Consider the following 13,724-nt stretch of genomic DNA (forward strand, 5'->3'; position numbering starts at 1 on the left):
TAGGGGTCCATTTGTTCTTCGTGTGTGCGCATGAAGAATGGCACCTGTTTCCTTCCTCTTTTGTTAGGGGATTCCCTACTTTGTTCCAAATAAGTGAGTTATTACTACGTGACTTAAAATTGCCCAGCAATGGTAGGAGGATTTGGAGGAAATTAGAGCCCATACATACCTTCGAATATTGGTAGAATAGCCCTTTCTGAAGACCTCTTCAGAAGCCCATTCCAACCTTAGCTGGTGAGGATCTGGCTCTGGGAGTCCTTCTGTACCATTTGGGTGATGCAGCACTGGGTTTGCTCGCTGTCTGAACTGGATGTGTTTCTCTCTCAGGTCTGGCGGGAGTTTCCTGACCGTCTGGTGGGTTACCCCGGTCGTCTGCACCTCTGGGACCACGAGATGAGTAAGTGGAAGTACGAGTCTGAGTGGACCAATGAGGTGTCCATGGTGCTCACGGGGGCAGCTTTTTATCACAAGGTAAGGTGGGGGGCAGGCTGGGCAAGTGGGTCTGAGGTGACAACACTGCACACACGATGCTTGTTCTGTGTGGCCCAGTTGAATTTCTGCTGAGTTCAGGAAAAATGTCCTCCTCAGAGGGCCTCCAGACGCCACGCTGTCGTGTGTGTCAACTCCACTTCAGTTAAAAAAGGAAGAAAGAAAGGCTATGTTGTATGATTTTTTTAAAGTTATTTTTCTTATTATACAAATACTGCATGCTCATAATAGAAAATATGGAAAATTCATAACAAATGTTATCATATAAGACACACACATACACGAAAGTCACTCGTAATCCAATCCCTTACAGATAACCATCGTTATTGTATAGATGTTTTCTCCAGTTTGCCTTTTATTTACTTATTCACGTAGACCGTTGTAAATATCCTCATTAGCTTGATTTTTGTACATATTATGAGTTATTAACATCAGCATTCCTTCATCACATAATTGCTAATATGCTATCGTACCAGTACCCATAAATTATGTGTAACTATTCTTCTAGCTCTGGATATTTAGATAGCCTCAGATTTTTGGGGCAATTTTAGATAATGCTTAATAGCTAATGCTTTAGTAGCAATTAGTATCTGTTTTCACAACTGTTTATACGTGTGATCGTTATGATAGATTTCTACAAGTGGAATCATAGCAAAGGGAATGAACGTTTGGGGGAGGTTTTAAGATATATATATATATATGTCTATTGTTTTCAGTATTGTTTGCCCCAATTTATCTTCCCACCAACAAAATATAAAACTATCTTACTATAACCCCACTTGCATGAAATATGTAGAAAGGGAAAACGAGACTGAGCTGTTTTGAAAGGTGAAAAGGGATCTTACTGTTTTCACTCTGATTGCACTACTGTGGTTGAGATTCCTTTTGTGTCTTTTATATTTCTTCTGAGAATGGTCCCTTCACGTTTGTGACTTTTTTATTAGGGAGAGGTTGAAAGAGGATGCTTGGGACTTTAGAATATTCAGGTTGAAAGTAGAGCACCGCTGGGAGTGTGGGGTTGACTTGAACCGTGATACCTGCTCCGTCGTCAGCAGCAGCCCGAGCTGCTGCCATTAGGAGTGTCCTGCACGTCTCTGGCCACCCCAGGGCCATTCAAGGAGCGGAGCTATGGGACAGTGATGGCATGTTGCTTTCTCAGCCCTGCTGTTTGTTTTTCAGGGTTCTCAGTCCAGAAATGGGCTTTGTTCTTAGCAATAATTAAATAAGTAAAGTGAGGCTTATAATTCGTGGGGTTTATGATCATTCACTTGTACACTGGCTCCCCCACCAATGAATTTCTACACTATCTCATACATGTAGAGCTTCAGAACTGTGGCAGCTTCAGAATTGCCTTATTTTGGGGCTCGGTGGGTTGAGCGTCTGTCTCTTGATTTCGGCTTGGGTCACGATCTTAGGGTCCTGGGTTCAAGCTATGCATAGGCTCCGCACTCAGCTCTGCTCCAAGCCTTGCTTGTCCCTCTCCCTCTCCCTCAGCCCCTCCCCCTCCTTACACGTGCATGCGCGCACACACACACAATCTGTCTAAAATAAACAAATCTTTGGAAAAAAAACCCAGAATTGCCTCATTTTGTATTTTACTTCAAAAAGCGCATACCTGGGGTGCCTGGGTGGCTCAGTGGGTTAAGCCTCTGCCTTCAGCTCAGGTCACAATCCCAGGGTCCTGGGATCGAGCCCTGCATTGGGCTCTCTGCTCAGCGGGGAGCCTGCTTCCTCCTCTCTCTCTGCCTGCCTCTCTGCCTACCTCAAATAAATAAATAAAATCTTTAAAAAAAAAAAAAAAGTGCACACCTTTGCAGGTCAGTATACCGGGAGGTTCTCTCTGTTTCTGTTTGCAGTCTGTAGGCAGAACGTAGAGCCCAGGATTGAGCGCTGTGCCTCCAGAAGAACCGAGTAGAGATCCGTGTGTAGTGTGTCTCTGACTGATATTTTATTTATTAAACATATGATATATGAGTCCAAATGGCCTGCATCCTACAAGGGCTTCACTCTCTGTCTCTCCTCTGCTTACAATAGGTGATTTTTAAAAGAATGACAGTGTGAAAGATTCTTGGTCATCTGAGCAAAAAAAGCATTCTAATAGTTCTTACAGCCTTGTAATTAATCTTACAACAGAATGCTTGTCCTCATGATTAAACAGAATCATGTCCCCATGATTAAATTGTCCTTCGATTGTTAACCACGGGGCACCGGTGTTTCACTCTTTTTTCTTTTTGTCTCACCTGACAGTATTTTAATTACCTGTATACCTATAAAATGCCCGGCGACATCAAGAACTGGGTGGACGCTCATATGAACTGTGAAGACATTGCCATGAATTTCCTGGTGGCTAACGTCACAGGGAAAGCTGTTATCAAGGTAAGACATCCCGGTCCAGCTCTGCCACCAACTGCGTGATCTCGCGTAAGTTTTTGTTTCTCTGAGCCTGAGACATTCTCATGAATGTAAATGAAGCTTTGGATTATGTGAACTTCAAGCTCCTTCTAGCTTTCAGATTCTGTGATTGATGCAATCACATTATAACATTAAAGCTAGGCTTTGAAAATTTAAACGTTTTCTTTTTTTATGTGGTTTATTTTTTTTTTATATATATTATTTATTCATTTATTTGACAGAGAGAGACAGCAGAGAGGGTACACAAGTGGGAGGAGTAGGAGAAGGAGAAGCTGGCTCCCCACTGAGCAGGGAGCCCGAGGCAGGGCTCCATCCCAGGACTCTGGGGTCATGACTGAGCCGAAGGCAGTCGCTTAACCAACTGAGCCCCCCAGGCACCTTTATGGTTTCTTTGTTACAGTTTCTAATATCCAGTATTAGAGATAAAGGCTGGGGTGGTCAGTCTACCAATTATGTTTTTAAAAACCTTCAATTGTATTCTCAAATCTGATTTGGAATCTAAATCTGTTAATTAAAGAATGCAACTTACAGCTCTCTCAGGGTGGCTGGGTTTTATTTTTAAAGATATTGAGAAGATAATACACCCTGTCCAGTTACAACTGTAGTTTTTCTAAATATTGTTCTAAATACCAGTTTTTTTGAAACTACCTTTCCCATAACAAATTAAAAGCTGAGAGTACGTAAGAATCACATGGGGATCTCTGTATCTGTAATGTCTCTGTATCTGTAGTGTCTATTCCTGAAACACAGATTTTGCTCAATCCAGATTGCCAGATACAAAGAGAGTTTACATCTTTTTTATGAGTGGAATTGTCGTGACCCTGTTTCCTTCTGGATTAGAATTCCATAGAAAAATAGGCAATGCTTCTAGGCCAGATTCCTGTACTGGAGTCTTCCCATACTGAAGCTTACACTAGACGTGTGGTATGGCATCCCTGGTGATTGTTCGTGCTATAAGTTGATGGGAGAAGCTGGATTAAACCAAAGTGACTAAGGAAAGAGGAAGAGTCCTCATCTGTGCTCTGTGACCTTGGTCCGGGCCTTCCCCTCCCCCAGCCCTCTGACGCCGTCAGCGCTCACCGCAAGAAAAAGCATGTAAATCAGAAAACTAATTTTAAAAGAACTCCTCTTATCTCCAAAATTGCTTTTTGATGTGCTTCAAGATATTTTTAGCTGTGCCTGCTTACTCTGTGAAGTCATTCCACCATCTGTGTGCTGTTCTCCTTCCCCCAACCCCCATCTCACTACTGTTTACTTAGCTTCACTAGGTTAGAATAATAGTCTCCCTGGGTTTGCTAAGAAAATCATTAGCTGTTGAAGGTTTGGGAGCGCAGGAGGGAAAGGCAGGGAAAAGAATTCAGATGGTGAGGGGGACCATTGGGTTTTTTCCCTGATCAGAGGGAATTGCAAAATAACCTGGCATCTTCAAGACCATGGCGCTGCTCAGAGTGCTTGCCTTTAGCTGGAAGAGGGAAAATGAGTGCCTGTTGGAACTAAGGTTACGGTGAAAGTTATGGGAAGCTGTATTTCATCGCCCTTATGGCTGCAAGAACAAATGGTGTTTATACAAGGACCTTGGCAGTGAGAAAACAGTCATTAAACAGGAATTAAGGAGCTTGTCATCACCACTTCTTTCCAGTTACAGAAGGCAAAAGCCCTCCAAGCCTTTTTTATTGGGCCCTTGTGAGTTCTGCTGTTGGCCAAGCCAGACAGAATTGAATGGAAGAACGGTGAGGTGTGTGTGTGTGTGTGTGTGTGTGTGTGTGTGTGCGCGCGCGCGCGAGCCCACAACGGGCGTAAGTGTGCATGTGGAGGGAGGAGGCAGCTTGGCTTACAGAGCAGAAGCACGCACGGTGGTGTCACAAGCATGATTTTCTTGTCCTTGGCACTGACAACCAGGTGTATTTGTGTCCTTCCCTGGCAGGTAACTCCGCGAAAGAAATTCAAGTGTCCTGAGTGCACAGCCATTGATGGGCTTTCACTTGACCAGACGCACATGGTGGAGAGGTGAGTGAGCCTCTAACCAGAAGTCTGCCTTAGCCTCTGATCCCCATTTCCTGCTTTGGGCCTGTTTATGGGACTTGCTGGAGATATAAGGACAGCAGCTGGTAGCCATACTCACCTCCTTTGGCACTGTGGGAATTGGGTTAGTTCAAGCCCAGGTCACCCAAAGAATTAATTTGGAATGCTCCTCACTCAATTTGTAATGGCTGGAAGGGTCTTAAAAATATAGCTGGCCTTAAGCTCCAGGAGTCAGGTTCTCCATGTGGATGAAGCCGTTAACCGTCCACAGTCATTTGATTGGAAGCTAGTTAATTCCAAGAAAGTACTAGACTGTTTTGCAGGATGCTCCATGTGACAGTAAAGGTTTCATTAGGAAGAATTAAACCAGACCCAGAGACAATTTACCTTTGCTGACCAAAACACCTACCAAGAACAGAATTGAAAGCAGAGCTCTTTCCATTACAGAGAGAGAGAGAGAGAGAGGTGAGCAAGGCAGCCCTGAGATACTCCTATTATTTCAATTTGGTCAGTTACTCAACAAGCACACTTTGTGTGGAATGTGATACTGAACCCTGTAAGTGAGCATAAAACATATGGGAGGTCTATGTCTTCCCACAGGACTGTTTTAATCTTGGAGTAGGCCTCATCCTTCCCTCTTGTAACGCAAAGGTCCCCAAGCTTGGTATCTTCCTAATCAAACCTAATTCTCCCAGAAGGCAGCTCCGTACATGAGACAGCAAGCTCGGACATCCAGTGACACTGTTGTCAAGCACTCAGAGAGTGTTAGAGTGGTCCTTACAGAATAAGATACTGAGTCAGGTTTCCACAGGCTTATTGGATCTTCTTGGAGCGTCCATTTCTGGGGTCTCAGCCACGTTCAAGTCCTTAAAGCCTGGAGGGTTTTTTTGTACAAAAAGTTGTTTCACTTGGTCTAGATTCTTCTATGAGTCTTTCCTCCTTCTTATTTCTTATTCTTACCCTCTAAAGAATCCTTTACTCTTTCATATATAAATATCTTACCCAAAAGACATGATTTCTATCGGCTGTCAGTGCGAAATAATATGTAATTTGGGAACTATCTGTCACAGTATCATAGGAATTACACAGTCAAGGGCAGTGATATTAACTGTCACAGCTCATCTAGAAGAGACATCAGTTACAGTCATATTGGACTACATGAAATTATTATTAAACCTACCTCCGTTCTGCATGTTTGGGAGAATTCATAGCATTAAGCAATTGGGTAATTGATTGGGCTTAGTTAAAATGGTGAGGTTCTAAGGTATAAGATAGGAATTTAGGGTGAAAGGTTGGCCTGATGATGGCCTTGCGGTTCATGCTAAGGCTAAACAACTCCTCTAGCACCCCTGACATAACAAATATAAAGAGACTTAACATGCGGCGAGAGAGATGTAATTTAGATAGAATTATTATTAAACACTGCAGAAAGTAACTGAGAGGGATGTGGGGGCTTCTCTTGGAAATAGACTTTTGAAAATAGAATAGGCGACTGCCCAGATGTTGTGAGGCTTGAATCAGATGCTGTCAGAGTTTATAATTAACCACAATAAATATGAATGCATGCACACACATGTGTGTAACAGTCTAAAGCTTCACGTGATAAGTGCCGTGAGGGAGACTCAGAGTGTTACCAGTGATCAGAGGAAAGAGAAGCAACTTCTTGCTAGGTTGATTACTAGGAATGATTTTGCAAAAGGTGACACCTGAAGTCAGCCTTCAGAGATCACTAGGATCACCGAGCAAAAAGAGGCAATCCCAGGCAGGGGAGACAGGGTGGCCAAAGGTTTCAGTCAGAGGGTGAAGGCGTATCTGGCAAGCAGTTTGGGTCTGGGCTGGCTAGAGTGTAGAACTCTGGCCTGATGCTGCCAGGCCCTAAAGGAGTGCCCACTAAAGGAGTCTGAACTTGTTCTTCAGGCTCCAATATGCCCCTGAAGGTGTTTGAGCAGGGCAGTGTGGTCTAAGTATTGTTTTGAGATTCTTCTGGAAGTAGTGCCCAGAATGGAATGAAGGTGAAGAAATTGAAGAAAGCCCATTTGGAAAGCTTGAAATAAGTTGAGTGTGGAAGGAAGGGATGGATTAAATTCCGAGACATGGGTTTGTGTTTCTCCCCAAAGGAAGATATGCTAGAACTAGAGGTTATAGGGAAGGAATTGACAGAGGGAGCTTAGATCTCAAGTTAGGAAGAAATGATAGTGCCGTCCGTGGTGTGAATGATACAGTTGGGAGGAGACTGCGGTTCACGAGGAGGGAGTGTGGACGAGTGTGGATGGTTGTACCTTCAGCAGTGTAAGTCATGAGGCAGGCAGAGATTCGAATTGCGGGTCGGAGAGCAGTAAGAGGGGGAAAGATCGGGTCTTGCCCTCTGTGTGTGCAGATACAGATAGAGAGCAAACACCTGGAAACGTGCAGCTAGAGCTTCAGGAAGATGATGAAAACAAGAGTAGATACTGGAAAGACATCTGCCCAGAGATGGCCATTGACTGGAGAAAAGGCAATGGCAGAATCTTGAGAAACTGACATTTAGGAGACAGAAAGAGGAACTGAAGAGAAGGCAGGAGCGAAGCAGTGTCTACGGTGCACAGAAGCAAGGGAGGAGCACGCAACATGCAGCCTGGGAAAGAGGGCTTTGAGCTAAATGCTCAGTGGTGACTTTGAAAAAAAATAATGCCATAAAGTGATGGGGCTTAAGGGTTATGGCGTGTGAGTCTGTTTGGGGAAGTGGAGTTAGTGAATGTAGAGTACCCTTTTGAGAAACTCGATAGGGAACAGAGGAAATCAATCTTGAAATCAGAAACTGGGAGCAAAACTATTTGGATTAAAGATTGAATCACTAAATTATTAAATGAGGCACTTAGGTCGGGAGGGAGGAAGGCATGATTTAAGCCATCCTGGGTAGACCAAGAGATGGAGTTACAACTGTAGAATTGTTCATTTGTTGGGGTTTTTTAAAAAACAGTTTCCTTTGCAGAATTCACAGTTTGCACAAAACAGCAAAAGAAGTTAACCAGTCTGCAAGCTACGACCTTGTGTTAGGTTTTATGGTTTAATAAGCTTATTTATTCTTATATTTGGGGTCTCGGAGCAGAAATCTCGGTTGTGTAGGAGCATAGCTTTTACTGCCCAGCATCCATTTCCAGGATCTGCTGTCAATGCTTTAAGAACCAGAAAGACAAAAGTCTTTGTAACTGTCCATTTTGACCAGTCGTTTCACCAAGTTAAGGCAATATGGCAGAGAGCAGTGATCTGAAGAAAGAGCATTCTATTTTGATTCAGGCCCATCTTTGTTCAAATTATGGGTTTGCCACTTAGTAGCTGACTTAACAAAATTGATTTGCCTTATCCTGAATTCCAGTCTTTTCGTCTCCTAAAATAGGTATATTAATACCTATCAAATTACAGTGTCCATTCATGGGTTCAACAAATCCCTATTGAGCATCTTTGTACCAAACACTGTGTTTTGTCCTGGAGATGATTGCAGTAATAACACTGGAAAGCCTGTAACCTGGTGCCGGGCCACATCCATCTCCTTCCCAGTTTCCCCAGCATTTGTCCCCAGGGCTCCAGGTTACTTTAGGTAATTGGATGTGTTTACAAGGAAAACAGAAAACCGGGAGTCCTTCTCCTGCAGACGCTTCCAGCACTTCAGAGGAAGACAGTGGTTCTTAGTCCACTCGTACTAGATTAGAAAACCAACCCAGGGGAGCATTGACTGAATGGACCACTGACAGGACAGCTCAGGTGAGCCACTGGCAAGCGACCAGCCTCACCACCTGCCCCAGCCTGCGGCCCAACCCAGAGCCCCTGTGTGAGAAGAAAGTAGGGAACTACTGTTCGTACCTGGCTGGGGAGTTAGGAACCTTTACCACTCCGTGGCCCACAGCTTCCCCAGGTCAGGCTGTGTGGAGAGAAAGAAGCACTCACTAGGACTGGGTTAGCCAGGGGCAGCTGTCAGCAAGTCAGCTGGCCTGCGCCCCAGTGGCCTCTTGCCTGTGGCCCGGCCCTGTTGGCAGATCTAGTTACAGAGCAGACATTGTCCTCAGTGCTCTCTAGCGGGCTGTGGAGCCACTGTCCTCTGCCAAGAACCGTGGCCCTTCTTTAATACAAACTCACTGGTCCCTGTGCTGGGCACGGCTGGCCTTGGCTGGCCAGAGTCCACAGGCATGATGACTGGAAACTGGAAGAATCCATCCATGTTTATAGGCAGAAGGCCTGCCAAGAGTAAGACCTTGGAGAGACTGACTTTGTCTGCCACTGCCTTGACCCTATGCTTGGAGGAGAGGGAAGTCACTGTGCTCACTCAGTACCCCTTTGCAGAGACACCTCAGCCTTTCCCGGGGATCCCCTCGGACGCCCACCTCCTGAGTCTCACAGGACTGCCAGCAGGAGGGAAGGTCGTTACCCGTGAGTTACGGTAGTGTGAGGGAAAGCACAAAGGCTCTCTTGCCTGTGTAGACTGTGTTAGAGACCCAGCTCCAGCACTTGCCCATGTAGACCCGCATTAGAGACCCAGCTCCAGCACTTGCCCATGTAGACCCGCATTAGAGACCCAGGTCCAGCACTTGCCCGTGTAGATGTGCATTAGAGACCCAGGTCCAGCACTTGCCCGTGTAGACCTGCATTAGAGACCCAGCTCCAGCACTTGCCAGCTCTGGGGCTTCAGGCCTCAGCTTTAACTGCTCAGCCCCTAACAGGAAGCTCCTATAAACCAGCTCTTGGGGCTACCAAGGGGCCTGCTTCAATGAATCAGAGAAATGACATTTGTAAATTATCTGGCACATAATAGGTGCTCAGCAGTTCATTTCCAGCCCCTCCACTTGGACTTGGGAATTTTATTCACAAATAAATTCGTATCAGCTCATCATTAAGATTTTTTAGTCTCAGTAGCCAGACTTCCAGGCGTTGGTTCTGCCTCTTACTGTTAGGTGCCCTTTGGAGGTGTTACTCAGCTTCTCCATATCTCAGTCTTCCCAGTGTAAAATGTGAGTAACAGTAGGGTTGTTGGCATGATAGAGGGGGTTCCTCATCTCCGTAGCGCACTTGTAGCACAGCCTGGAGCCTCTGAGACCTCTTCGCTGTTGACTTACGGTGGTGGACACGGTGGTGGTAGCCAGAAGAGCTCCGAATGGAACGGTAACACATTGTTTTAGAAACGTAATGACCGAGAGGAAAGAACTGACGCCTGGCTCCTTATAAATTGGTTTCTTCCTAAAGCTCCAAAGACTCAAACACTTGTAGATGAAAATAATTTGAGACAAGGCTCCTGGAACCTCAGGACGGAAGAGACTTCTGGTCTGTGTCTTGAAATTCGGCCCCTCTTGGGTAAATGGTCCTGTCTGATTGGTTTGTTCTTACCGTAGCTCTCCGGTGCCTGGGCCTGACTTGAGGGGAGACAGTACTGACCTTTCCGAAATCCATCCTGGAGGTTGAAGCCACGTTCACGGGCTCGTTTCTCCCCTCTGGTCCGGATGCGTCCTGCCAGCTATCACACTCAGTGGGCCTGAGTGACCAGAACGATTTCCCACCAGTGTGCCTGGCCTGCTCCGCCCCGAGGAGGTTGCTCCGGGGATCCAGGGGTGATACGGAGAGGAGGACACGTCGTCTCCCCTCCCGCAGAGCTGCCAGGCTGTTCCATCACAGAGCCCGATGGCACTGCTCGCTCTGGCCTGGGATCGGCGGGCACGGACGGCAGCTCTCCGCTGGCCAGCAGTTCAGGGATTGTGCTCCTTAAATGCTGGTTGAGTGAGGGAAGGGTTTATTGTTCAGAGGTGAGGTTCCCCACCTGTTACCTTCTGCCTTCCACTGCTCCAGGTGTAAGGTCCTTCCCTCGGCCTTTTAAACTTCAGGAAGCTGGAGCTCAGATGCAGGACCCTTTACCCCTTCGCCTTCTCTTCAGCTGGCACGCAGGGGGTTAAGAATTGTTGGCAGTGATTCCACCTTGGTTTGAGGCCTGTGTGTACTGAGGGGGAAGAATGACTGGAATTTGAGGGGGAAGGGAAAAGATACTCTGACCTCTGCAGGCCCGTGGCCTCCAGACAGCACCCCCTGTTCACTTTCTCCCCCCTGAACAATGGTCACGGTCCCCCCAGATCACTTCTGCTGTCCACACCTTCTCACCCTTTTGTAAGAGCCCAGGATTTCTTGTGTTGATACTGAATAGTACTGAATAGTACGTGTTTTGCTTTCATCTGTCAGTCTCTTGAATATTTGCTCCATTTTCCTCACTCCTTGCCCACTCATCCATCACCTGCCTCTCTCCCCAAACCCCTCAGGTCTGAGTGCATCAACAAGTTTGCGTCCGTCTTTGGGACCATGCCTCTTAAGGTGGTGGAGCACCGGGCTGACCCAGTTCTCTACAAAGACGACTTTCCGGAGAAACTGAAGAGCTTCCCCAACATTGGCAGCTTATGAAGCGGGCCTGGCGGAGGTCTGAACGTTGAGCTTGGACGGGGAGAACACGGACGCCCCGGCGCTCTGCTACCAGAGTGTGGGGGCTCTCTGACTGACATGCTGGGCCGGCACACCCAGTCTGCTTCCTCAAGAACCGGAACCTGAAGAGAGTGTCGAAGCACCTTGAACAGTGCGTGCCTGCTTCTAGTGTTTCCTATGATCTCTGATGGCTTCTTGTTGAAAATGCCAAATGGAAGCCTTTATGGCACACTCTGGGCTTAAGTCCAGCTCAGGCTCCCCTCATTGGCGGTTCCAATAAGACAATCTGGGGGGAGGCGTCACGGACCCTAAGACTGCGGAGAAGACAAACCTACCAGCCATATTAGATGTGGGGACTCAACGTAGATCGCGCCCATATCTCACCTTTAACTATTTCAGATCAGTGAGGTTTTTAGGCAGAAAAGCCAAACCAAGAACTTGGTGCAAAATCCCGACATCTTCTTGGGATTTGACATCTGCCCCGGGACCGGGGGCGCTGGGCCCACCCTGGACAGAGCCCCCAGTGCTGGATTGGGATCCTGTAAGTTCCATGAACCATTCCTCTTTGGTTTGGCTTTTTGGTATGATTAAAATAATTTTTTATTCCTTTTTATACTATGTCTGAAATGTTGATTATTGGGAATCCCAGGAACGTTCTCTGTGTGTGTGTGTGTGTGTGTGTGTGTGTGTGCTGTTAACTCCATCTTCTGGTTACCTCCAGTCTACCGTCTGTGTCTGGGAGGGTATGTGGCCAGGAGGAGAATCTGGGGCCATGCGCGTCAAGTAAAAGATCCCCAAACTGTAAACATTCTGAGAGAAGATGCCTCCCAAAACCTCCAGAGGAATCTGTTTGCTTCTTGATTCGATCCAGTCAGTGTTTATAGGTCTTCTCAGGGAAAACAGCCTCCAAAGCCGTACCCCGAGCTGCTCTCACTAGTGCCCTGCTGTACACATCGAGGGAGCTGTGACCCTCGCCCCAAGGGGATGCCCAAATTTCCCTCATTCTTTTGGTGTAAACTGAACGTTAGCCAGGGAAGTTCTGGCTAATGTTAAATGCTCCTCCAACAACCGCTTTGCAATAGTTGCCGGGATATTTAAATCGTTCAATTTCAGCATTTAGTAATATTGCACATGTGTGAATTATACCTCTTTAAGCCCCGTTGATGAACAAATCTACTCTGGCAAATGTTAGATGTTATGGATTCGAAACAGATTTCTCTGGCTCTAATATTAAGATTAGCCACAGTTTGGGCTTTAGCCATAACATATGTCCCCAGAACACAGAATACATGACAATTTGCTTGGAATATGGTTGTAATTACCGAAACCTCGCTGTGTGCCCGTCAAAGTCACTCACCCACCACCCATTGTTCTCTCGAGTGACACGAAGGTGCAGAGTTACCCAGCTATAGCTTTGAAACCTATAGTTTGAACAAGAATCACTTCGTATGTCTTCCCATGGACTTCGAGAGGGCAAAGGAAACTTCAAGAAGCAGCCGAACCGAAAGGGGGAAGCACAAGAGTTTCATCTTCTTTCGCAGGGAGGAGTAAGAGCACTGGGCTGTTCTGGTGGGAGGGGCGAGATGCTATCCCCTCCCGTCCGTTCACCTTGCAGGTGCAGACACGGAAGCTGTGATTTGTCTGATGTGTTGCGTTCAAACACTGGTGCCTAAGAAATACTGTGGATTTGAATAACTACATTCCCACCAGTAGGGGACGTGGGAAGGTTTGTAATCTTGTATTTGTAATTGTGGGGATGCTAGGATGGAAACCAAGAGAAGGGGCATTGTGTTGTCACAGACGGTAAGTACTGCTGCCCTTGCTGGGGTTCCCTAACTTGCTTCCCAGGATTCAGGGTGGGTGGAGGGGCTGGGCCTCCCATTAAAATCCTTGCCGGCAGCCAAGGACGGCACGATGCTCTGATGCTCTACGTGTGTAATCCCCTCAGCCTCGCCCCGTCAGCTTTTCTGCTCTTTTTCATGTCCCTGGTGACATGTCACTGGGCCCACCGCCTTAGTGGCTGCCTTATAATCCATGCCTCCCTCTCTAAGGATAAAGGTTTTCTCTTTCCTTTTTAAAAATTTCATTAGCCTTTCGGTTTTGGAAGAGGAGCATTTCGATCCAAGATGGTTGGGAGCCCCAGGGGCTGTGTTGGTGTGACTTTATCACCTTCTTAGGGGAATCACTGGGCTTCTCGGGGCATGAAAACTCCATGCAAAAGGCACCTCACTACTCCTAGAAATATTGCGGGTTCAATCTGGTAACGTAGCATGGAACAGTTTCTGTTACTGAGTATTCTATCCCAGGCACTTGAAACTTCAATGTTTCCATCTCATGAGCAGGCAGGTGGTGCAGGCCACAAGGAGAAACCC

The 13,724-nt window shown here is 46.6% G+C and overlaps 1 protein-coding gene across 1 annotated transcript in view; it reads left to right on the plus strand.

Annotated features, from left to right (window-relative positions):
• The window catches only part of LOC132008356 (exostosin-2), a 140,383-nt gene extending 128,418 nt beyond the window's left edge, over positions 1-11,965 (plus strand). Inside the window, exons 11-14 of the mRNA XM_059386872.1 lie at positions 328-471; positions 2,737-2,865; positions 4,826-4,908; positions 11,196-11,965. Coding sequence (XP_059242855.1) covers positions 328-471; positions 2,737-2,865; positions 4,826-4,908; positions 11,196-11,334 — 495 coding nt within the window. The 3' untranslated portion in view covers positions 11,335-11,965. The remainder of the gene's footprint in view (positions 1-327; positions 472-2,736; positions 2,866-4,825; positions 4,909-11,195) is intronic.
• The last annotated feature ends 1,759 nt before the right edge of the window (positions 11,966-13,724 follow it).

The sequence above is a fragment of the Mustela nigripes genome, unplaced genomic scaffold, assembly GCF_022355385.1.
Source record: "Mustela nigripes isolate SB6536 unplaced genomic scaffold, MUSNIG.SB6536 HiC_scaffold_148, whole genome shotgun sequence".
NCBI classification, from domain to species: Eukaryota; Metazoa; Chordata; class Mammalia; order Carnivora; family Mustelidae; genus Mustela; species Mustela nigripes.